General features: G+C 37.5%; 1 protein-coding gene and 1 long non-coding RNA gene across 4 annotated transcripts in view; one reads left to right on the top strand and one right to left on the bottom strand.

The window, feature by feature from the left end:
• LOC135971331 (uncharacterized) overlaps nucleotides 1-23,513 on the top strand; it is a 65,999-nt gene that overhangs the window by 22,026 nt on the left and 20,460 nt on the right. For both annotated transcript variants that reach the window (XR_010587504.2, XR_010587505.2), the window contains exon 2: nucleotides 13,626-13,744. This is a non-coding gene — a long non-coding RNA (uncharacterized lncRNA). The remainder of the gene's footprint in view (nucleotides 1-13,625; nucleotides 13,745-23,513) is intronic.
• ERAP2 (endoplasmic reticulum aminopeptidase 2) overlaps nucleotides 1-23,513 on the bottom strand; it is a 60,272-nt gene that overhangs the window by 18,913 nt on the left and 17,846 nt on the right. For both annotated transcript variants that reach the window (XM_045394860.3, XM_005557429.5), the window contains exons 7-17: nucleotides 20,874-20,987; nucleotides 19,790-19,921; nucleotides 19,427-19,558; nucleotides 16,062-16,130; nucleotides 14,601-14,776; nucleotides 11,621-11,700; nucleotides 10,417-10,600; nucleotides 4,545-4,701; nucleotides 3,897-4,081; nucleotides 1,151-1,312; nucleotides 491-631 (exon numbers count right to left, since the gene is read on the bottom strand). In XM_045394860.3, the coding sequence (XP_045250795.2) occupies nucleotides 491-631; nucleotides 1,151-1,312; nucleotides 3,897-4,081; nucleotides 4,545-4,701; nucleotides 10,417-10,600; nucleotides 11,621-11,700; nucleotides 14,601-14,776; nucleotides 16,062-16,130; nucleotides 19,427-19,558; nucleotides 19,790-19,921; nucleotides 20,874-20,987 (1,532 nt within the window). The remainder of the gene's footprint in view (nucleotides 1-490; nucleotides 632-1,150; nucleotides 1,313-3,896; nucleotides 4,082-4,544; nucleotides 4,702-10,416; nucleotides 10,601-11,620; nucleotides 11,701-14,600; nucleotides 14,777-16,061; nucleotides 16,131-19,426; nucleotides 19,559-19,789; nucleotides 19,922-20,873; nucleotides 20,988-23,513) is intronic.

Genomic DNA, 23,513 nt, shown 5'->3' with positions numbered 1-23,513 from the left:
ACTGGGTTTCTTTCACCTGAACCAAGGTCTCCACTGTGCCACCTCCACAGGGGCTCTCGGGGTGAGGAGTAGTTCTTACCAAAATTCCTGAGGTTTTCCCCCAGTACAAAACTGTATTAACAAACGAGGCCACATATGTGTGATGCACTATACAAGGCATCTTGGGATTCTTCTGGGCTGAGGAGACAGCCAAGAAGGAATGGTGGGAGGGGGCTGATGACTGCATTTAATTTAACTCAGACTTGCTCCCAGTGCTTTCTTGCCTGTACTGAATGAGAGAAGGCTGTTTCCCATTCCCTTATTCTCACGTCTCTCCCTTACCCCTGGATAGGATAATTTGGGCTAGGGAGTTTCAAAGTTGACTCCACTGAACTATTTAGATACAAATGGTATCATTTATATACTTTGAGAAACATTCGATTCCATTTGGCTTGAGGCAACTGAGACATCTGCATGGAAGAACACACATTGGATATAAACGAATACCAACTTTTTCAGAAGATGGGTCCAATTTTCTCTTACAAAATCCCACGCTAGTTGCTGCCCCTTTGGACGTCTGGCAATTGCATGAAGGAGAGCTGCCAAGTCCTGTGTCTTGATAACCTTTCCCTCCATTCCTAGTTCAAGTAACCTGAAGAAAGAAAAATAATTTGTTTCTAAATAGTAGTTATTTTGTACATGGACATTAACTTAAGTTACCAATATATTAAAGGAATAGAACAGAAAGAGGGATGATAAAAGTATAATTACCAATTTTTTAATGTTCCAATTAAACTTTTACCTTTTTTAGAAATAATTTTTATTTTGTTCCTAGCAAAAACGTTTACTTATTATTTCAAAGAACTTTGATTAGCATCGTTTATACATCTTATATGCAAGAGTGTACTTTTACAACAATAACTTTCCTTCAAGGTTCTGAAGATAAAATATAACCACTTGTCTAGTATCAATCATATGATTAATAACTAGGGAATACCTATTTTCACTATTTGCATTTTGTCAATATATTCTTTTCTGAAAGCAAAGTTAAAGCCATACACATTCTGATTCAATTATCTTATGCCTTTAAAACTGGTGGCTGAAGTTTTAGTGACTTCATTGAATTTGTGTCAGTTTACTTATAACCATTTAGTTAAATTATTGAACTTACTTCTGTAACTTTTCCTGATGCTTGCTCGTTGACAAAGCATACAGAATTTTGTTTTTTTCAGCACTTGACATTGACAGTTCATATAGCTCTAAAAGGTAATTCCATCCTGTTGTCGTCTGAGCACCCACAGAATACACAATCTTTAAAACATCTGTTGGTATACTGTAATATCAAGCACAAAAATGAAGAAAAACTTTTATGAAAGAAAAACTTTTTTCTTATGACAATTTTAAGTCCCATAACAGAATAATCTCTGAATTGTTTTCAGTACTCAATGTATTCAATCTTTTTCTCTGCCAAACTCTATAAAAATATTTTATGTGCTTTTACTCTGCAAATCTGTGTTTTATCTCCTACTGATGATAAAATGTTAGCAAGAAAATAAGCATAAAATTTTCACCACTCTGTGGTGAAAATAGAAAGTTGATGTAGTCAACAAATATAAAAGCTTTCTGAAATACAAAACTACTGGTTCATATAAATTCTATTATGTAGTAACCACTATTCGTGCTATAAGAATTTTTTTAAAAGATGATTACTTGATGCTTTTTCATCACCAAGTTGAGGGCATTTTTTTCTTTTCTTTTTCTTTTTTCTTTTTTTTGAAACGGGGTCTTACTCTGTTGTTCAGGTTGGAGTGCAGTGGCGTGATCATGGCTCCCTGTAGCCTCAGCCTCCTGCACAATCCTCTTGCCTCAGCCTCCTGAACAGCTGAGATTATAGGCACATAGTACCATACCTGGCTAATTTTTAAATTTTTTTGTAGAGACGGGCTCTCACTGTGTTGACAAGTCTGGTCTTGAATTCCTGGGCTCAAGTGATCTTCTCACCCCTTGGCCTTACAGGCATGAGCCACTGCACTTGGCCTAGTTGAGAGCATTTTCTGAGGCCTGTCCAGGAGTCATGTGACTCTCTAGGCCTAGAGAATCTTAATTTAGTACAAGTCATTAGTGTCTAGTTATTTTGTAATTTTTTAAAACTGATAAGATGCAGTGACATGATTTTCTGTCCTTCTACAAAAGACACCACTATTTTGATTTTTATTATCTTGAGGACATTAACCAGGTCTTATTCTAAATGGGCATATGACTTTTTAATCCCAAATGTCAATGGATCAACAAGAACTGTTATCGATGTCTCAGAAAAAACATAACACAGAGCATTGAGGAGGGAGCTAGAAACTTGGATTTGTGAAGCCAGAAACTTGCATTTGTCAAGAAGTGACCATGTAGTAGAGATTGTACTAGCCTCCATACATCTTATTTAACTGTCAAAAGCTACCCTCTGAGATAGCTATTATCCTGATTTTTTTAAAGTGGAAATAAATCTCAGAAAAGTTAAGTAACTTGCACAAGATGACATAGTTTGCGATTTTGCAGATGGGATTTAAACCTATGATTCTAATACTTGTGCTACTTCCGCTATACTATATGTACTTAAATACTCCAAGTGACATTGAATAATATAATGAAGATCAAATAATTAAATTTTAATACATATTGTTTTCACTTTAGTGTATTTTGCTGAACAAATTTATAACAGTTGGTAACAAACACACTGTAAGCTTCTTGAAGGTAGGCCGCATGGTTGTTTTGTTCACCACTTTATCCTTAGCTCCTACAGCAATACCTGGCTGGCATAAAGGAAATGTGCAACTAGTTACATTTCAAATCCACAAATGAATGAAGTAATCAATTCATCTATGTAAAGAAATTCTTCATTAAAAGTCATACTAGCAATCTTGGAGTTTAGAAAAAACCAACAATATTTAATTACATATTTTTGTTTATGAGCATAAGTAAGTTTACCTAGAATATTTTCATAGGTATATTCAACATGTTGAACATTTATATCTACTGTAGGTGGGTTACTGCAGGTTAAGATTATCCTTCTTATAACCAGCATAAAGATGAAATAACAGTATTCTATTTTGTATAGGGCAGCAGGATGTTTACATTTTAGCTTCACTCATACAACCCATTCAAACAGAAACAAAGAGAAGAGAATAATAGATTTAAAATGTTTTTTTTAAGGTTTTTTTTTTTTTTTTTTTTTTTGGTAAAACAGATTTTAGGCTTGAATCCCAACAAGTAAAAAAGTCCAAAAAGAAGAAAACTTGAATTACTTTTTTAAAAGGAAGAATTCAAGAAAGGATTTCAAAAAGCTCACTGAGATTTAGTTATAGTGAGAGAAGTTATGATAGCATGTTATAACAATTTGGCACAGGAAATTTTTTTTTTTTTGAGACAGAGCCTTTCTGTGTTGCCTAGACTGGAGTGCAGTGAAGTGATCTCGGCTCACAGCAACCTCTGCTTCCCAGGTTCAAGCAATTCTCCCACCTCAGCGTCCCAGGTAGCTGCGATTACAAGCATGCACCACCATACTTGGCTAATTTTTGCATTTTTAGTACAGACAGGGTTTCACTATGTTGGCCAGGTTGGTCTTGAACTCCTGACCTCAGTGATTCACCCTCCTCGGCCTCTCAAAGTGCTGGGATTATAGGCATGGGCCACTGCACCCTGCCAGCACAGGAATAATGGACACCATTACATTTCATGGTAGAGATTGTACTAGTCTCCATACATAGCACTTACAGTGTGAGAGCATGAAACAGGGTTTGTAATTCCCAGCATGTTTTTTTTTTTTCTATCCTCACTAAAAGGTTTTAGATCGAATGTCTTGCTTGATCAAAGACTTTTACATCAAAGAGAAAAGAACAAAGGGTAGGACAGAAGTCTATATCTACTTTAATTTTCCACTGGATTCCATCCACTGAGAGAAGAGTTCAGCAGCTTTCTGGATGCAAGGAGCATGGTTCAGGTCACAGGCCAGCTTCAAGAGAGCCGAGCGGAGCATCCTGTCCCAGACTGAGCCCTCGTCACTCCAGCTTTGCCTGTCAATCACTGGCTTAAAATACTGAAGAAGGTAATGCTGTAGAAAATATGAGATGGTTAACAGAGAGGCTAAATTTAGTCCTTAACACAGCTCTTGCCCATCTAAAGGGCTCAACTCTAAACTTTCTGCATATTTCCCAATCTTTCCCCAAACAGTGTATCTTTGTATTTCTCTTATCTTTTTCTGGCTCCTACCCACCACACTTAGGAAACAGTTTTTGCATTAAAACATGGTTTAATTTCCTATCTGAAAGGGGAATATCAATGGATATAAAATAAAATCACCTTTAGTAGAGATGCTTTGCACGTGATCCTGGTTATCTAGCTCTTAGGATTGGCAATGATAAAGAACGAGGGTCATTGACCATTAAATGCTATCAGTCAGTCTCCTGAGCTGCTCCAGATTTAACCTCAAGGACTTCAGACAAAACAAACTGAGCCTCACTGATACTCCAGACACCGTGTATTTACTTAATACATTTTCTAAAAGCAACACAAACCTTGAGGTTTTCAGAGATATCTGAAATATTCCTTCTGTCCATCATGTGGTAAAACAATTCCAAGTAACTCAGACCTTTGAGAAGTGCGGGGCTGCTTGTTTCATGTTGGAGGTAGTGAGTCATGTCAAGAGCTTTGTCTAGGGTCAGTCTCCCTGCACTGAGGTATAAAAAAAATGGTGGTTTGTGTGTATCTTATAGTTTTTAATATTTTTAACATTAAAACAAATATGAAATAGAGAACATAACAGAAGTAGGTCATTATAGGTGGACCATTCCGTTTAAATCTTAGCTCTGCCACTGACTAGCTGGGTAATCTTGGACAAATTACCGAACCTCTCTGGACCTATTGCCTTTGTACAATGGGGATAATAATACTATCTTCGTCATAAATTTGTTGTGAGGATTAATGAGCTAATATTTTAAAATGCATTTAGAATAGTGTCTACCACGTAGCAAAAGGTTAATAAATGAAATAAATATTAGCCAATATTAACATTTTAGTACCAAATAATATCAAACTTTTTACATATGATATCATTCTCTAATTGCTTCATGTGTGGGTTTGACTTGTTTCTCCAAGTACATTGGAGACTTTGAGGACAGGTGCCGTGTCTTGTTTTTCTTTGATGTTTGTCCTTAATCCTACCAGAGAAGTGATAATCATTGTGAATAGGGCAAAAGAAGTATTTTCACTTTTTAGATTCTAAAGTTACATGCCTTCTCTATGTTTTCTTTTAATGAGAAGAATAAACAACATGTTTATTATTCTAAGTACCAAAATGCTGGCGCATCTTCTGTAGAGGTAACAAACCATTATAACCTCACTGTTGGAAAGTGCTTCTCACGTGTGTTTCTGGGAGGCTATGTGCACACACAGGGTCTATAAGCCATTCTTGTGAGCACCTAACTCCCAGACTAACACAATCATGTAATGTGGAAACTGATTCCAGAACAAAGGATATCTTTCCGAGCTAATCATTAACATAATGCTCTACCTTCGCTGGGCTTATAAATTTTTTAAATTCCTGTCTAAAAAGAGGGAAAAGAGACCAGAAGGAAATGAAAAAGAACCAACCTTTGTTGTCCCTTTAATCTTCTCAGTCATGATTACTTACTGCTTTAAAATAGACTTATGGAAATTTTTTTCAAAAATTTCGCCTGAAGACAGAAGGCTGGACCATATACTCCATGATTCTGTGGTCTGCCGTATTTTTTTTTTTTTTTTTGGAGACAGAGTTTTGCTCTTGTCACCCAGGCTGCAGTGCAACGGCATAATCTCAGCTCACTGCAACCTCTGCCTCCTGAGTTCAAGCGATTTTCCTGCCTCAGCCTCCCGAGTAGCTGGGATTACAGCCATGTGCCACCATGCCTGGCTGATTTGTAATTATTAGTAGAGACGGGGTTTCACCATGTTGGCCAGGCTGGTCTTGAACTCCTGCCCTCAGGTGATCCACCCGCCTCAGCCTCCCAAAGTGCTGGGATTACAGTGCTAAGCCAACCCCGCCCAGCTAGTCTGCAGTATTTAAAAAAAAAAAAAAATCCACAAAATGTTACTACTCCTTCCCACCTGTGTGAGTAGCACAATACCTGGCACAGTTGATACCTTAGCATCAGAAATAGGCGGAAATGTATTCCAGGGCCATGAGTTTAAAAAGAATATTTGACATATTAAAACTACTTTACATTAAGCCAGTTTTTCTTTTCAGCCCAGCCTAATTGATTTCTTACTAAAATCAATGCTATTATTAAAAATACTTACTTTTATAGTTGCCTATTTCTTTTAATTTTAATATTTATTCATAAGCGACTCCTTCTCTTTTTATATAGTTACTAAATTGGTTAATAAAAAAATCTAAGTCCGGGCCGGGCGCGGTGGCTCAAGCCTGTAATCTCAGCACTTTGGGAGGCCGAGACGGGTGGATCGCGAGGTCAGGAGATCGAGACCATCCTGGCTAACACGGTGAAACCCCGTCTCTACTAAAAAAAAAAAATACAAAAAACTAGCCGGGCGAGGTGGCAGGCGCCTGTAGTCCCAGCTACTCGGGAGGCTGAGGCAGGAGAATGGCGTGAACCCGGGAGGCGGAGCTTGCAGTGAGCTGAGATCCGGCCACTGCACTCCAGCCTGGGTGACAGAGCGAGACTCCGTCTCAAAAAAAAAAAAAAAAGAATTTAAAAAAAAAATCTAAGTCCTCATTACTCACCCTATGCTTCAAAAAATGCATAGAATATTTTCTGAATGTTTGTTTAGCTTAAAGAATAAAAATAGATAAACATAAACTTTAGCCCAACAGTAAAAATCTATACCTACTTACTTGTATATAATTTCAGCTAGATTGTACCTTTGAGAAATAACATCATAGTCTTGAAGCACCAATTTAGGCTTTTTTTTTGTTTGTTTGAAACGGAGTTTCGCTTCTGTTGCCCAGGCTGGAGTGCAATGGCACAATCTTGGCTCGCTGCAACCTCTGCCTCCTGGGTTCAAGCGATTCTCCTGCCTCAGCCTCCCAAGTAGCTGGGATTACAGGCGTCCACCACCATGCTTGGCTATTTTTATGATTTTAGTAGAGATGGAGTTTCAACATGTTGGCCAGGCTGGTCTTGAATTCCTGACCTCAGGTGATCTGCCTGCCTCGGCCTCACAAAGTGCTGGGATTACAGGCGTCAGCCACCAAGCCCAATCTGGGGGTTTCTTTTTAAGGTGTGGGACTAAAAGAAACAAATATAGCTTTTTCTATAGGCAAATTGAAGTTGTCATTTCAATTCCACTCAACTTATACAAGACCCATGTCTTTAAATTACATTTAAAATGTATGAAAACCTAACTAAAATAAATATCAACTCTTGCATCAAATTCTCTCTCCATGCTGGGTGCAGTTGCTCATACCTGTAATCCCAGCAATTGGGGAAGCTGAGGCAGGATGATTGCTTGAGCCCAGAAGTTTGAGACCAGCCTGGGCAACATAGGCAGACCCCATCTCTGTCAAAAAATTTAAAAATTGGTTGGGCGTGGTGGTGTGTGCCTGTAGTCCCAGGTACTCAGGAAGCTGAGGTGGGAGGATCACTTGAGCCCAGGATGTTGAGGCTGCAGTGAGCCATGATCACACCACTGCACTCCAGTCTGAGTAATAGAGCAAGACCCTCAAAAAAGGAAGGAGAAGGAGGAGGAGAAGGAGAAGGAGGGGAAGGAGAAGGAGGGGAAGGAAGGAGAAGGGAAAAAAAAAGGAGACAGTGTTGTGTCGTGGTTAGGAGAATGGCTCTGGAGCAAGCCCTTGGATAACGATGTCTTGTCCATTAAGAACTAAATAGTATCACCTCTTGTAAAGATTGATTTACACTGGGTGTGGTGGCTCATGCCTGTAAACTCAGCAATTTCGGAGGCTGAGCAGGAGAAGTGCTTGAGGCCAGGAATTCAATATCAGCCTGAACAATATAGGGAGATCCTGTCACTACAAAAATAAATAAATAAATAAATAAATAGATAAATAAATTTAATTAAAAAGAAAAAATTCTGTCTCCAAACTAAATATGATCACTATTGTTTCCTTTAATTCTTTTTTTGTTTGTTTGTTTTTTGAGACAGAGTATCATTCGGTCACTCAGGCTGGAGTTCAGTGGCATGATCTTCTGGGTTCATACGATTCATGTGCCTCAGCCACCTGAGTAGCTGGGATTACAGGCGTACACCACCACACTGGGCTAATTTTTGTATTTTTAGTAGAGACGGGGTTTCACCATGTTGCCCAAGCTGGTCTCAAACTCCTGGCTTCAAGTGATCTGCCTACTTCAACCTCCTAAAATGCTGGGGTTACAGGTGTGAGCCACCATGCCAGGCCTCAATTCTTTAATAGAAGTTTCATAAAGCATGGAGGAAAGTGGTTTATAGTATTGAGAAAGAACATCAAGTAAAAATATTTTATTTATCTTTATCTATTATGAGAGCTTTAAATTGTTTTCTTATACAATTGCTCTTTGTTATAAAAGTAATATAAGTAAATATAAACAAATTACAGAACAACTGGAAATTAGACTCATAATGACAAAACAACCAGATATTAGAGAAGACTCATAATTTCAATACCCTACACACTCACCAATAGCATTTTAAAATAATTCCTTCAGGTTTCTTTTTCCCCTTCGCACTTATTTTTTCATATGTAGTTGCAAACAAACATAATAATACACAAACTTACATTCTGCCTTTTTCCCAACTTCACATTATTTGAAATGTACTTTTCTATGTTGTCACCTCCTCTTCCTATTCATCTCATGACATTTCAAATAATTTGTATTAGATAATACTAATAATGTTAACAGCTGACATTTATTGAGTAAGTACTGTACTTACTGCTTTATCTTCATTACCTGCGCAATCCTCCAAACCCTGTATGTCGGATATTATTAGTAATAAAGTTTTAAAGCCTGGAAAATTTAGGCTTAAAAAGGTTAAAAAAAAAAACTTGCCCAAGTTCAAAAAATTAGTAAGTGAAGGCATAGCACTTGAAATCTTCTGTTTTTATATAAAATTTGTATTCTTAACTTCATTAATCTGTTTACTTAGTGAAGAAAAGATGATTGGTTTTCCACCAATGCATCAATAACTGCACATTTCCTCCTGCTAAATTTAGACAATCTTAAGTGTATAGGCTAGAAACAGCAAAAAGGACTTCACAACTACCTAAAAGATTAATTTGCTGAGTTGTCAATATTCTCCATTTTTTTCCTAGTCTTGCATTGTTAATCTGTCTTCTCTTCAGTCTGCTCAGAGCTTCCTCCTTTGAGCAGCCAAGCCTCCTTCAGCTAGCAATAGCCTGCTTCTTAGCGCACCTTTCATGCATTCACTCCTATGTAGGATGGTGTTTTTCCTAATTTTGGCTTCCAATGAGCTGTGCCTCCAAGATGTTCCTGAGACCCATGGGACTGAGGATTAAGCCTCACTTTCTCTTTTCTTTCTAACTGAAGGATTCTAGTGTACCAAGAAACTTTGTTTCAGAGATGTTTTGCTGGTCACTGTCACTCAATTTGACCTAAACAAGCTTCCGAAAGAAAATTTTATGCCACGTTGAGTAAAGTGAGTGCATCACAGTAATTCTCAGAATAGAGAAAGCTTACAATGCACAATATACTTCCTGGTCCTCAATTCCCTCCACCCATTGGTGATCTTGTGACCCAATTCATTCTACACATTATTCTGTTGATGATACATAGAAAAGGAAAGAAAACATTTTGTCCTTCCAGGAAAGTCTAGAGAGGAATAAATGCAAAGAGCCAATTATTACTTCATTTCCCTACGAACTTCATACTAATTTCTCCAGTGTAAGTAATGATTAGATTTCATAACAACCCATTTAAAATTGTAAAGATTAAGCCTATATTTGTACTTTTTATTTAAGAGATTACACAGGTATTTGGTGTAGCAGCTACTATCATAAATACATTTTAAATGTGAGGTCAAAAGCTCAAATACTTAGAGAGTCCACACTAAGTGAATGAAACAGGCCATTTGGGATATTGGTGCTTGGGAGAAAGTAGGCCTGGCATAAAGGGAGTTTGGACCACTGCACTCTACTTTATAGCTATCCTGTGGCCCACAGGATAAAGACCCACAGTTGCCAGATATCATTTTTAAAAGATTCCAGGGGTCAGGATTTTTAGGTAAGGTTCTCCACATTTTAAAATATTGGATTACATTTATAAACACAGTGTGGGTCAAAATATGTTATTAGTGGGTAGCCTTTGGACTAGTGTTACTGTTTGAATTCCATTCAAATCCATATCAAATGAATGACCAATGCTGAACATTCAGTATTGAAGTCTAGCATATCTGGTTACGGATCAGTTATTTCCCATGAAGTCAGAGGAAATGTTGCCTTACCCAACTAGCTGAAACACATCATGAATCAGACCTATTCTGTCCTTAGGTCTGAGAAGTGTGTGGTTCTGATTCAGCTGTGTGATGAGTTGGTCCCATCCATGACCCTCATAGTGAACAATGTAGTAACCATTTGAGTCCACATTAAATTTCACCCAACTGGTCTTTTCAGGTAAATCCAGAGTATCTAAGAGGATAAAATTGGCATAGGCATTTTATTAGTAACATACTCATTCAGAACATCTCCACAACTGTTAGTTTTAATCCAATTACTTATAAATCAATGGGAAGATGAAGTTTGGGGAGAGTCATAATGATATTCACTTTCATAGTTCACTGGATGATTTCTTTTGGGAAGATGGTCTTATTAAATTAATAAATAAGTTGATTCATAGGAATAAGACTGCTGAATTTGTTCTAAAAAATTATCTCTGCAGGTCTAAGAGGCATGCAAGGGCCCAGTGAGCCAGATAACTAGCATGATGGGAATTTGGCTTAATTTGATGATATCCTTGTCTCAAGGTTTAGTCACTAGTCATTGAAATATGTATGTGTAAATAGGTGATCCATTTGTTCATTTTAGTAAAAGAAGGACTCCAGGTTAAGCATGACTTTGTGATGGAAAACCTCTCAAATTGTATTAAAGTGTTTAGAGGAAAATTAAAATTATACTATGTATTTTTAATACGGCATATATTATACTAGAGAGTAAAATTACATTATAATATTCTCTCAACAACTTTGTGAGGTTTAGTCCTTATTCAACATAAGATGAAAAAATTGAAGCTCAGGATGAGTTTGTAAATTTTCTTAAGGTCACACATCTAGTAAGTGAGAGAGTGAGGATTTGAATCCAGAAGCAATCAATTTTAAAGTATATGCTTTTCTCCACTGAACATTTTTTGCCTCATCCATAACCTATAAAAATAGATTAGTGTGTATTATAAGACATAAGATGAATTTCTGTTATTTCTTGATGTAAATAATCTATCTCTAAATGATAAAAGCACGAGAGAACTTCCCACTGAATGAAAAATCCAGATTTTCTTTCTAAAAGAGTTATTTTAGTAACATATGGATAAATGAAAATTTCCCTCAAATATAAATCTTTTATTATTAGATTTACTTATTGTATCTTTCCTTCAAATAGCTCAACACATGTTTAATTTCAACATTGAAAGACCTGTTTGGCTAATTAGTTCATTACCTGTCTTTGATTTTAGAATGTGTCTGTGGATCACATTAGAGGAACTTGTGGAGTAGGTCAACGGGATATGCCACAGGTACCTATGACAGGGAGTAAAGACAATTACACACCAAAAGAATACTGCTGTGATTTTTCACATTGTCAGACTCGGACAGACTGTAAAAGGCACCTAAGTACCCATCATCCTTCATACCCACAGTGGTCCTATAAATTTTATAGGCTAAGACTAGCATATCCTTAAGTATGCAAAAAATTATTCCATGATAATTATAAAGCAGCAGCCATATCTACCTAGTTGAATTCTGCCACAAATAATTGTGTCATTTGCTGTCCTAATCTCATATCATAACAAATTCTGCTGTTTGTATGAGAAAGAAAATCCAATATTCCTTTCACAGTTTCAAAAACTGCCAGCCTGATGCTGATTCAAATAACTAAACCAAAGCTGTAGGGAAAGCCCTTAAGAGGTAAATAACTTACTCCAGTATGATTTTCTACTTATGCTTTTGTTCAACAGTACTACTCACATCCAACCTCTCAACTGCTGAATGACTGCAAATAAATAGTCAACAATACTACAGCTCAGGATTTGTAGGAGAGCTAAGTGCAGAGAGCAGAAAAGCAGAATGGATTAGAGGAAAAGTTCCCAGTTACTTTTCAATGGCCCTGCTGTAGTAAAGAAGAGAAATTGGCTATCTTTTTCTGATTAACTTTCTAGCAGCCTCTAGAATTCATTTCCTCTATTAAATCAAGTCATGTTAGCTATAATAATCCTGCACATGTAAAATCATGTGCTTGATAACACCAACAGGTGTAAAGCAGACAGAAGAGTAACTGAGATCTTTACACAAAAAGGTAAAAAAGGCCAGGCGCAGTGGCTCACGCCTGTAATCTCAGCACTTTGGGAGGCTGAGGCAGGCAGATCACTTAAGGTCAGGAGTTCGAAACCAACCTGACCAACATGGTGAAACCCCGTCTCTACAAAACAACAACAACAACAACAAAATTAGCCAAGCATGTTGGTACGTGCCTCTGTAATACTAGCTACTTGGGAAGCTAAGACAGGAGAACTGCTTCAACCCAGGAGGCCAAGGTTGTAGTGAGCCAAAATTGTACCACACTCCAGCTTGGGCAACAGAGTGAAAATTTGTCTCAAAAAAAAAAAAAAAAAAAAAGATTGAAAAAATCTCCACATAGATGAATTTCTAAGACTTAATTGATTGGGATCCATCAGTGCAGCTTGGCTCCAGAAGAGAAGGGATTTTTCCAAATAAACAGATCTGGGGCTAGAGAGAGGGAGAGTAGCACTTCATGAGTTTGGATAGCCATGAATTAGCGGGCCATCATTTTACAAGAATTGTCTAAATACTGCCCCAGAAGGAGGAAAAATACAGATTATTGTAGTGGATCTTTGTTATTCTGGGTCATCCACAGTTTTGAACTCTCTCATCACACTTTGATAAGTTACAAAATTGTGAGTCCTGCTTTCCCAATAATGAAGCAGACATTAAATTATTCAGCCCTGTTTACCAAGCTGCAACTTGTGTAAGCTCTCTGAAGTTCAGACTTCAGAACAACACACAGAAAAAATAGAAGGATGCATACATAAGAAGTGGCTTAAGAGTTGGTTCCACTGCATTGGAAATGTGTAACTGATTAAACAAACCAGCCCCAGTAATTTTATATGTCAAAGATCTCTAATTGTTTCTGATTTCCAGAAAAATTCTAGCATTGACAGCTCAGTTCTTAGAAAACAAAATTATCATCATAAGAACCAGAAAAGGTTCACCTGGATTATTTCATTTTAAATTAACCTCATTCATCTTATTAACAGAGCGAATAGTGAGACAGAGTAGGAAGGGGGCTTAGTTTCAATTCACTCCCACTAGAGCATTCTTTCCTGTATCCCCAGTGATCACAAAACCTACACCACTACCTCACTGATGCCATAATGTTTGAATCATGCCTCTTAATTTAATGTTTGAACCATTCCTTTTAATTCCAGGAGCTGGCCTTAGGAGATAACCAAGGTCATGGAGTGTCCTACTTAGGGAAGGAATGCTGACCAACTGATTTACAGCCTTGTTGCTTCTGGCCAGACTACCAGGTAGCCCGTTACTCAAGGTAATTGTAGCAACCAGGTAATGCTTATCTGCCTACCTTATACTTTATGTGCTTTGACCAGTCCAACCTGCATACCCTACCCCTGATACCTATTCTTTTGCCTAATGAAAAGGTTCTACCAGCTCTTTTTAAAATGCCAGTCAAGGAATTCTCTCTCTCTCTCTGTCTCTCTCTCTCTCTGCCTCCATTACGTCTGGGCATAAGCTCAAATGAAGCCTTCTCTGGGAAAACTCTTTTGGCCTCTTGTCAATTTCTATTGCATTGACGGCCCAAGAACCCATGGTTAGTAGCAATAGTTCAGAGAAATGTTTACATTGTGTTACTTGATTTCAGTAGTCTTTACTAGGTTTTTTTCAGGATGGGCTGGTGAACAAGATGACAGTGTGTTTAATTGGATTTGCTTTTACTATTACTCATAACATCATATGTTTTAAGATATTATAGTTTATTACTGAAAAATGAAAGGCAACAGGAGATCTTAGCATCTAATTTATCACATAGGGGATATCTTTTCTCCGATGATAAGAAGCATTGTTGTCATACTTCCTAGGTATAGGCCAGTCACAAAGCTTATTAGGGCCCAGAAGTCAGTGCATTATGACATAAGTTTAACTAACCACCATTGGCATTAGAACTGGGGTTCTCAAGGCTGATGGAATCGCTAAGAATGGTGCTGCTGAACAAAGAAGTCTGGGTCATATGAAGCTCTTTAAATCTTATCAAGTCTACTTTAGGCCTTCGATTCCTATATGGAACTAGCCTCCTACAAAGTTGCCAGAGGAGCTGAGAGAAAGCTAGGGAAATGATGAGGAAACTGAGATGAGATAAGCTAGACCTAAAGAAGAAAAGCAGCCACCTCTCCTGCAGGGCCCTCCATTCAGGGTCCTCCTGGAAAACCCCCTGGAGGAAGCGCTCCTGTTGCAGTCGGAGTGAATGTCCGTCTTGTTTAACCACCAGCAGGGGGATTCCTTTCTGGAGAGTCCACGTAGTCATCATCTCTTTGACCTCTGCATTTTCCCCCAGAAAGGTGAGCTGAAATGATAGGTGACTATGATAACTCAAGAGAGAGGAGACAACCCAAAGACAGAGGGACAGAAACTTCCATCTCCTTGGATGCCAGAAATAAGGCTTGGGGAACAGAAGACTCGGGCTGCTATCTCAGGGAAGGGCAATCCAGGCAACTGGATGAGGGATGGCTATCCCAGGGCTGCTCTCTGACAATTACTTGAATTGAGGGATATATACAGGATTTCGTAGGGTTAATATATGGCAGGAAAAGCCAGTGAAAAGGGGGTTGAGACTGGAGTCTCTTTCCTGCCCCCTTTCAAAAACAAATAAACAAAATCAAACAAACAAACAAAAACCCTCTAATAACAGTAAAATCCAAGAGGAGTGGTATAAGAGGGAAATATCTGTCTTTAGGGAAGCTTTAAATATTTCAACAGAACAATTTTATATCAATAGAGGTATAGTGAATGGAGAACAAAACCTCTGGCTGCTGCACTTCTAGTCTGGGTTTCTGATCACTGGATAATGCTGAATCTTCCTTTAGAAAACACAATTTAGGGCTGGGTGCAGTGGCTCACGCCTGTGATCCCAGCATGTTGGGAGGCTGAGGTGGGCGAATTGCGTGAAGTCAGTCTGGCCAACATGGTGAAACCCTGTCTCTACTAAAAATACAAAAAAATTAGCCAGGCGTGGTGGTGTGCACCTGTAACCCCAGCTATTCGGGAGGCTGAGGCAGAGGAATTGCTTGAACCAGAGAGGTGGAGGTTTCAGTGAGCCAAGATTGTGCCACTACACTCCAGCCTGGGCAACAGAGCAAGGCTTTGTCAAAAAAAAAAAAAAAAAAAAAAAAAAAAAAAAAAAGAAGGATTAACATGACTCTTTTTTTAAATAAAAAGTTTTCCTTTTTTCCCCTGTGATGACTGACTTTCTTTTCTCTTTCCTGTAGTGATTCTATAACTTTCCAGAAGGAAAAAGAAAAACATATACTGTATTTCCAAACCTAACAGCATACTTATTTTGGCATTTTTCAGAGCTTAAGGGATGCCAATGCAGTAGTAACCACTCAAAAACATTTTGAGCTGATTTTTAGCTAGCAGTGGGGTTGTGGAAAAGCTGAACTATAACAATAAAAATGTAGTAGCAACAGCATCATCCCTCTAAATATCCCAAGCATTTCCCCTTCAGTTTTGTTTTACAGAAAATTGTGGGAATCTTTCTCTCCAGCGTTTAAAAGGGACAGGTGGGCTACTCACTCCAGGTCAGGCTATTCCACAGATCTCTTCTACTCTTTGACTCTCTTTATCCTTACCATGTTACTTGTCATCTTGGGATCCGAATGACAAACTCCACCAGATGTAAAATCACTTTCTAAACAACTCTACAAAACAAGAACAAAAGAGCACTGCCATGTAGGCATCATTACTTGGCTGAACATGCACATTAGCCATGGATGCAGACATTTATTAAAAGAGCTGTATGAAATAATTCATCCAGACATGATGAACATGAAAATGATAAAAGAGGCATGCTTGCAGTGACCTAGGATAGAAGTTCACAAAAGTTATTTATTTGTGTTATATATATGCATGTGTAAAGTTTCCTTAAAAAGTTCAATAAAGTCAGTAACTGTTCTAAGGAAGAATCAATTTGTTGAATTTTCTATCCAATTCTTGTCTTTCCCTTAAGAAAGAGAAGGGTCTTCATTATGCATGTTACACATGCCCCTATTTAGCATGTAGGCAACTCTAGTACTATTAACTCTCCCCTGACATATTGCAAGTTCTTTGACAGTAGTGGAAACACCTTTGTTTACTTGGGTATTCCTACAGTGGCTATCACAACAGCATGTGATGACTGTACAATATTTCGAACTAACTGGGAATAAAAGAAGAATTAAGAAAAGTACCAATTTGGCAATCAACCTTGAATAACCAGTAGTTAAGGGCAACTGCAAATGAGAAAAAAAATGAAGTATGTGCTAAGGCTCTCAAATGCCTTTAAATGATCTTATGAAAAATAACAGCAAAGAATTCTTCTCATTCTCAAGTTGCTATTGGCATGTATTAGAATTGACTTTATGTGACACAATGATGGGCAAGATATTTTCAGTAATTTATTATTTTAATACTACAGGGCCCTTTGGTATCAGAAGGGAGTTGGTTAAAATCTAAGACCTTTAGGGGAAGGTTGATGGGGGACTTTTCTTATAACTAGGAAGTAACTGTGATACAATTGAAAGAATAACTATTGGACTTGGAGTCAGAAGACAAATTTTAAGTACTGATTTTCTCACTGACTTGGTGACTTTGGGCAAATCTCTCCCTTAGTATCAGTTTTCTCATCTATAAGCATGGAGTAATGATGATTACTTTATCTCTTGAGATGATTATAAGCATGATGTGACAAAAAATAACATGGGAATTTATACTGCTGTACTAAAATGATCTGGTAACTGCTGGCCACATTTTCTTTCTAACTCCCACCCTCTACTGCCAACATGCACACCAAATGATAGATTCTTCCGTGTTGGAGAGGGGCTAAACTGATGTCTACAAATATGCATACATGCACACACATATAGCAAGGGAGAGGGAAATGGAGAGAGATGAGAGAGAGAAGCAACACAATACTTGGTGTTGAGAAGCTTAAGCGGAAGCATGGAGAAAGAGTGTCTGGATCACTGACGGTGGGTGATGGAAATGGATAGTAAAGAGCATCTTTATATGTTTTTTGTTTGTTTGTTTTGTTTTGTTTTGTTTTGAGACAGAGTCTCACTCTGTCGCCAGGCTGGAGTCCAATAGCGTGATCTTAGCCCACTGCAACTTCCACCTCCTGAGTTCAAGTGATTCTCCTGCCTCAACCTCCCGAGTAGCTGTGATTACAGGTGCGCCACCATGCCTGGCTAATTTTTTTTTTTTTTTTTTTTTGTATTTTAGTAGAGATGGGATTTCACCATGTTGGCCAGTATGGCCTCGATCTCCTGGCCCCATGATCTGCCCGCCTAGGCCTCCCAAAGTGCTGGGATTACAGGCATGAGCCACCACACCTGGCCTATAAGTATTTTTATAAGTAAGAGCTATGTATTTCAATATGCCTCAGGATTTTCAAGAAATGCAAGTAAAAAATTAGAGCTGTGAAATAATTGTTGGTTGTTGGATTTTGTTTCTTTAACCACAAAATCACACATCAATTGGACCATAAGGGTGCTTTATAAGGGCACAAAAACACCAAATGAGATAATGAACATGAAAGTCCTTTTTATTCTTTAACTTTGATTCTTATTTATTATTAATTATTGTTGTTATTATTATTATTATTATTATTATTATTATTATTATTATTGAGACAGAGTCTCGCTCTGTCACCCAGGCTGGAGTGCAGTGGTGTAATCTCGGCTCACTGCAACCTCCAGCTGCTGGGTTCAAGTGATTCTCCTGCCTTAGCCTCCCGAATAGCTGGGATTACAGGCAAGCGCCACCATGCCAAGCTAATGTTTGTATTTCTAGTAGAGACGGGGTTCCACAAATTGGCCAGGCTGGTCTCAAACTTCTGACCTGAAGTGATCTACCCGCCTCAACCTCCCAAAGTCTTGGGATTACAGGCGTGAGCCACTGTACCCGGCCATGAAAGTGCTTTTTAAATTGTAAACTGCTGCACAAATATTAAGCAATATTATTACTGTCCCTGGGACACAAGTGCTTATAAAAAAGAATCTCTTCTGTCTACAATGACTTGGGGTTCTTCTAATTACAGGTGTGAGTTCTCTGGGTCTAATGGTTCTATAAAAAATTATTTTCTTTGCAGTTGGAAATTGTAAAATATTTTAATAATTATTAGAATCATCTGAATTAACTGAATTTTTCTGCTTTGCCTTTCCTATGATCTACATGAATCCCAAAGACAAAGAGACCATGAGTTCTTTGATCAATCATTAACTACTTGTTAATCACGATTACAGGATCAGCACATGCTAGGTGCTATCACATTAAAAAAAAAAAGACTACACACAATTTTTGTTCTTAAGCATATTATCATTATTGAACTAATAAAAACAATAAAAGAGGGTACTATTATGTGGAACAGATTATAAGTGCACTTCTAAGAATGTAGCAGACAGGCAAACGAATGAGAGCTGGAACAGTCTGTAAGGAGGAGGTGAAATCTCAGCTGGATCTTGAAAGTTGGGTGGCATTTGAATTGTTGGAAAGAAGAAAGGGCATTTCAGCTAGTAAAGGCACTAGAAATATAGGCACAATGATCCAGGGATTGAGCAAGATTTCTTCTTATGAGGGAGAAGATTAGTTTTGCTAAACAAATAATATGCATTGGGGAATATGGTTGACAACCTTAAAATTTGCCGGAGATTAGGTGCTATACAGTAGAAATGACAACATTTTAAAGATTTTGGATCAAGGCAACATGAAAATGTAGGATTAGCCATAGAAGAGAAACCAAAGAAAGTCAGGTCAAATAGTGAGCCCCTGGGGCCACTCCAGCATGACATCCTACTGTGATGTTAGAGGAAAAAGGGAAGTGCTGCCTTCTATGGACCATGACAACCTAGCAAGCAGAATAAATATGATTGACTGACAATATATAACTATAAACATTCACAATTATTCTGTTACTTTCTAGATTAAATAACAGTCTACCGTTACCCAACATATGACTTACATTTGACAGACTGCTCCACAAATCATCATTCTTAGCATTTCTATAGCTGAACTTCTTTAAGTACTGAATTATTCCTTTCTGGAATTTCTCCTCACCCAGAAAATCCTTGAGCATATTCAAAATACAAGCTCCCTTTAAAAAAAAAACAAAAGAGTTGAAAAAAGAGATAAAGAAAAGGGTAGTATGGTATGTTTTTAAAGGAAGCTTAAATTTTATGGAACATGTGTGATGTCTGAAAAATGAACAAATAAAAAGTGAAACAAGTAGCAAAAACTGGCACCAATGACCTAAACTGTTGATTTTAGAGTCATTATTACATTTCTTCTGAAAGCAGAGCTTCCACCTGCACGTGATATTTACTACCTTGTTATAGGAAACTTCATCAAACATTTCCTGTATTTGAGTCGGAGTTTCTGCTGGTTTGGAGATAGGGCGGGATGAATTCAATGAATCTTTTGTAATTACTTCAAAACACACATTCAAAAAATGGTCATCCTAAACAAGGAGAAAAATGTTTAGTTTTAGTTTCTATTTGACACTGTAAAAGCAATAGAAAACACAGTAGGTTTAGTAAGATGTTCTTAGAGGTAAGATTTCAATCAATATTTCTTAGAAGATGTTTCTTTTCATTTATGTATTCCCCTTTCACCGTTTCTCTACTTTAAAAAGATACAAATCCAATATTCCTTCAGACATTGCCTGAATGTTTACCATGTACCAGCCCTTCAATACAGAAATAAAATAATGGTTTCCATTTACTGAATACTTGTTATGTGCCTAGACCTATCGTCTGCAATCCTGTCAACACCTCTGCAAGGGAGATGTAGTATAAGCATGTTACACGTAAGAATATATAAACCTTTGGCATTAAGCCACAAATTCAGTACTTACACCATAACAAGAAGAGCCTAAGTTTGAATCCATGTCTGTCTATAGTGTACTGGACTAAATATAGATCCTAAAGACCTCATTAACCATTACTAACCACCTTGATATGCAAATTTGTATAGTGTTCAGATCACTATATTTGTTTTTAAAAAAGACATGCCTGAAGAAATCCCTTCACACATTTTGGGGAAGCCAGCAGACCCTTTAATGTTGATTTCAGGTTACATGCCAAGAATTCTGTATAGTACCTAGTAGCCGTGGGCATTCCTGTGCAGATGTATACAAACAGTGTATACAACCCACATACACAGCTCTACATTTGTATTAGTTTGTCTTCTCTGTTTACAAACTTTGGGGTGACAGATTTATGTTGATTGTTTTCTAAAACTTTCAATGTTTCCTCCAGTTCTGTGATCTGTTTCATGTATCAAACAAAATGCCGTATGTTCAAAAACCACAACATTATGTAGTTTTTCTCTTTGACATTAACTTGAAATTTTAACAGTGAATTGATGATTCTTTACACCATATAGTATGATACACAGAATTGTGAACTTACAAATTGCAGCTCTGGATATGTAGCATTAACAGCAATAAGTTCCATGTAATTTGCAAAACCTTCATTAAGCCAAATATCATTCCACCATTCCATGGTGACCAGGTTGCCAAACCACTAGGAGATAAAAACTCTATGTTACTAGAAGTTAAACAAATAAAAGTTATTAACTTTAGCAAAAAAAAAAGTTACTAACTTTTTTTATTACTTAGGATCTCTCTTCTCCCTTTGCTACCCTTTTCTCTTTGTACAGTTTTCTTCTACTGATTTTCTTGCCTTCTTATTCTCACCACCACATTTTTGCTTGATTTTCTTTTTTCTTTTTTTTGTATGTTCTCAATGCTCTTAACTCTTCGACTTTCATTCTATCTGCCCAACATTTCCTAGCGATTAGATTTAATATTAAGAAATAAAATGGAACACTTTGTGGAGGTATTTTTTTTTTCCTGCACAATAAGAACAATCTCACCTTGTCCTTAATATATGATGATGTTCAAGGGAAAAATATAAACCCAAGTGTCCTGGGTGAAGTTATATTTTTATATTAAGTAGCAGGTACTTAGGAGAATCATAAGAATTCATTTAGGGCTCTCAGATTGTTATATAATATTACTGAAGAGCAAATTCTGTTGTTAGCCTCTGCCCCTGACTTACTTCCATGGGCCACTAGAAACAATAAAGGTCTAAGATTTAAAATATATACAAATAAAATAAAAAGGATGCATAAAGATAATCGACATATTTACCCTTTACCTATATTTGATCTGTATTATACATTTTAAATATTTCTATTCTTTTATATGCTTTTATATTTTATTTATTTAGTCTGTATGCCTAATACTGTACATCTAGTGTATGTCTCTAAAATTGCAATCTCTAGAAGGACCAAAGCTTCAACAATAAGATTCTAAGATTCAGAAGAGCCTGGTTATAGTTACAGAACAGAAAATTATAAGTCTGTAGCTTCTAGAAACCGTTTAAGCACTATGCCTTTTCTGACAGCCTTCAGATTACTTTACAAGTGGACACCAACTTTCTGAAGGGCATTCATGGAAAGGGAGAGGCGTTTCCTCAATTTGAAAACTGGTGAATATAAGAAGTACAGGATAAACTGACTCTGGTCACTTCACCAGTTAGTAAAACTAGTTTATTTATTCATTCAATAAATACCTATGGAGAAACTACTGCATTCCTGGCACCATGCCATATGTTAGAAATACAAAGATGTATATAATATAGCCACTGCCTCAATACAAATGATGGAGGTCAACCAGTAGACAAATAAATACAGTAAAGCAGGTGCTAAGATCAATGTCTTTGCCAGGGACAGAGGGGATTCTAGGAGGAAATAAACAGTTTTGCCAGGACGGTGTTCATTTCCTGAGCCTTGCAAATAGTACTCAGGTATGTTGAATATCAGGTACCAGGAGCAAAGGCAGAGTGATACAACCTGTCATGCTCAGAAAATGGCAGATAATCTTGGATGGCTAAAGTTTAGGTGTAGGCAAGAGATGAGGCTGGAGAGGTAAAAAGGAGCTGGGTCATGGGGACCTTGTATGCCAGTCTAAGACAGTTGGCATTGGAGAATCCTTGCCAGGATTATGCACAGAGTGACATGTTAATATGGTCATCAATGAGAAGACAAAAAAATGGGGGCAAAAATTCCAGTGCTGTTTGCTGCTTCAGCACTCGACTGCATCTCCGTGGAAGAGAAGCTATTAAAGGGAGGGCCAGAGGGAGCGTGGAGCCTCAGAGGTAGAGCTCACAGAGCACTTCCCTACAAACAATGGGCAGAAAGAGAGAAATCCCCAGACTCAGTTAAGTGCTTTAGAGCTCCTGGTGACTCATGATCAAAATACCTAAAATGAGCCAGTGGGGAGATTCTGAACCAGAGGAAACAGCCCATGTGTTCTCGAAGCACAGTGCTGAGCATGGCTCTCTGTGTAATGGAGTATTTAGTTCACTGGTTTAAAGAACAAGTCATTATTGTGGTGATGATAAAGGATAAAGTTAAAATGTTTTAAATAACAGATTTTACCAGATTCTACAATGGAATGGTATTTGCCCACTTGGTGAAAGATAATTTTGGTGCCTTTAATAATTTACTGCTTTACTGAGAGTTTTCAGAAATGAAAGAGGGAATAGTCTGCAATCTCTATAGACCTAGCTTTACAATTCCACATTTGTAGGTAATACAGTGTTGATACATGGCCCTAAGATATCTTATTCCGTAAGAAACAGTAGTATTTCTTGTAGATGTAGTGGCCATTGTCATCATCATTAATAACTAATACTTGTTGAGTGCTTACTATGTGATCTGCACACTTTCCCTATCCATAATCCTCACAGCAACCTTATGAAACAGAACTGTTATTAATTTCATTTTATAGATGGGGACATTGAACTTCAGAGAGTTAGGTAATGTGCCCAGGATCATCAGCCCATCAAGTTTCACTTGAAGTATTTCATTATGGCCATATAAGCACAGGTTCCAACTGAAGGAAGATTGATTTTGCCCTAGATTGGAATGTCAGAGTACCAGGGGATATAAGGAGAAATATTTTTAGTAGAAATCTTTATTTGTAAGGTTTCCAATTCTGTGCTTCATGTGTCTGTATAGTCACTTGCCTTCTTTTCCCAAAT

Source organism: Macaca fascicularis, chromosome 6 (assembly GCF_037993035.2).
Source record: "Macaca fascicularis isolate 582-1 chromosome 6, T2T-MFA8v1.1".
NCBI classification, from domain to species: Eukaryota; Metazoa; Chordata; class Mammalia; order Primates; family Cercopithecidae; genus Macaca; species Macaca fascicularis.
The sequence above is the reverse complement of the archived record's forward strand: the minus strand, read 5'-3'. Positions and strand labels throughout refer to the sequence as shown.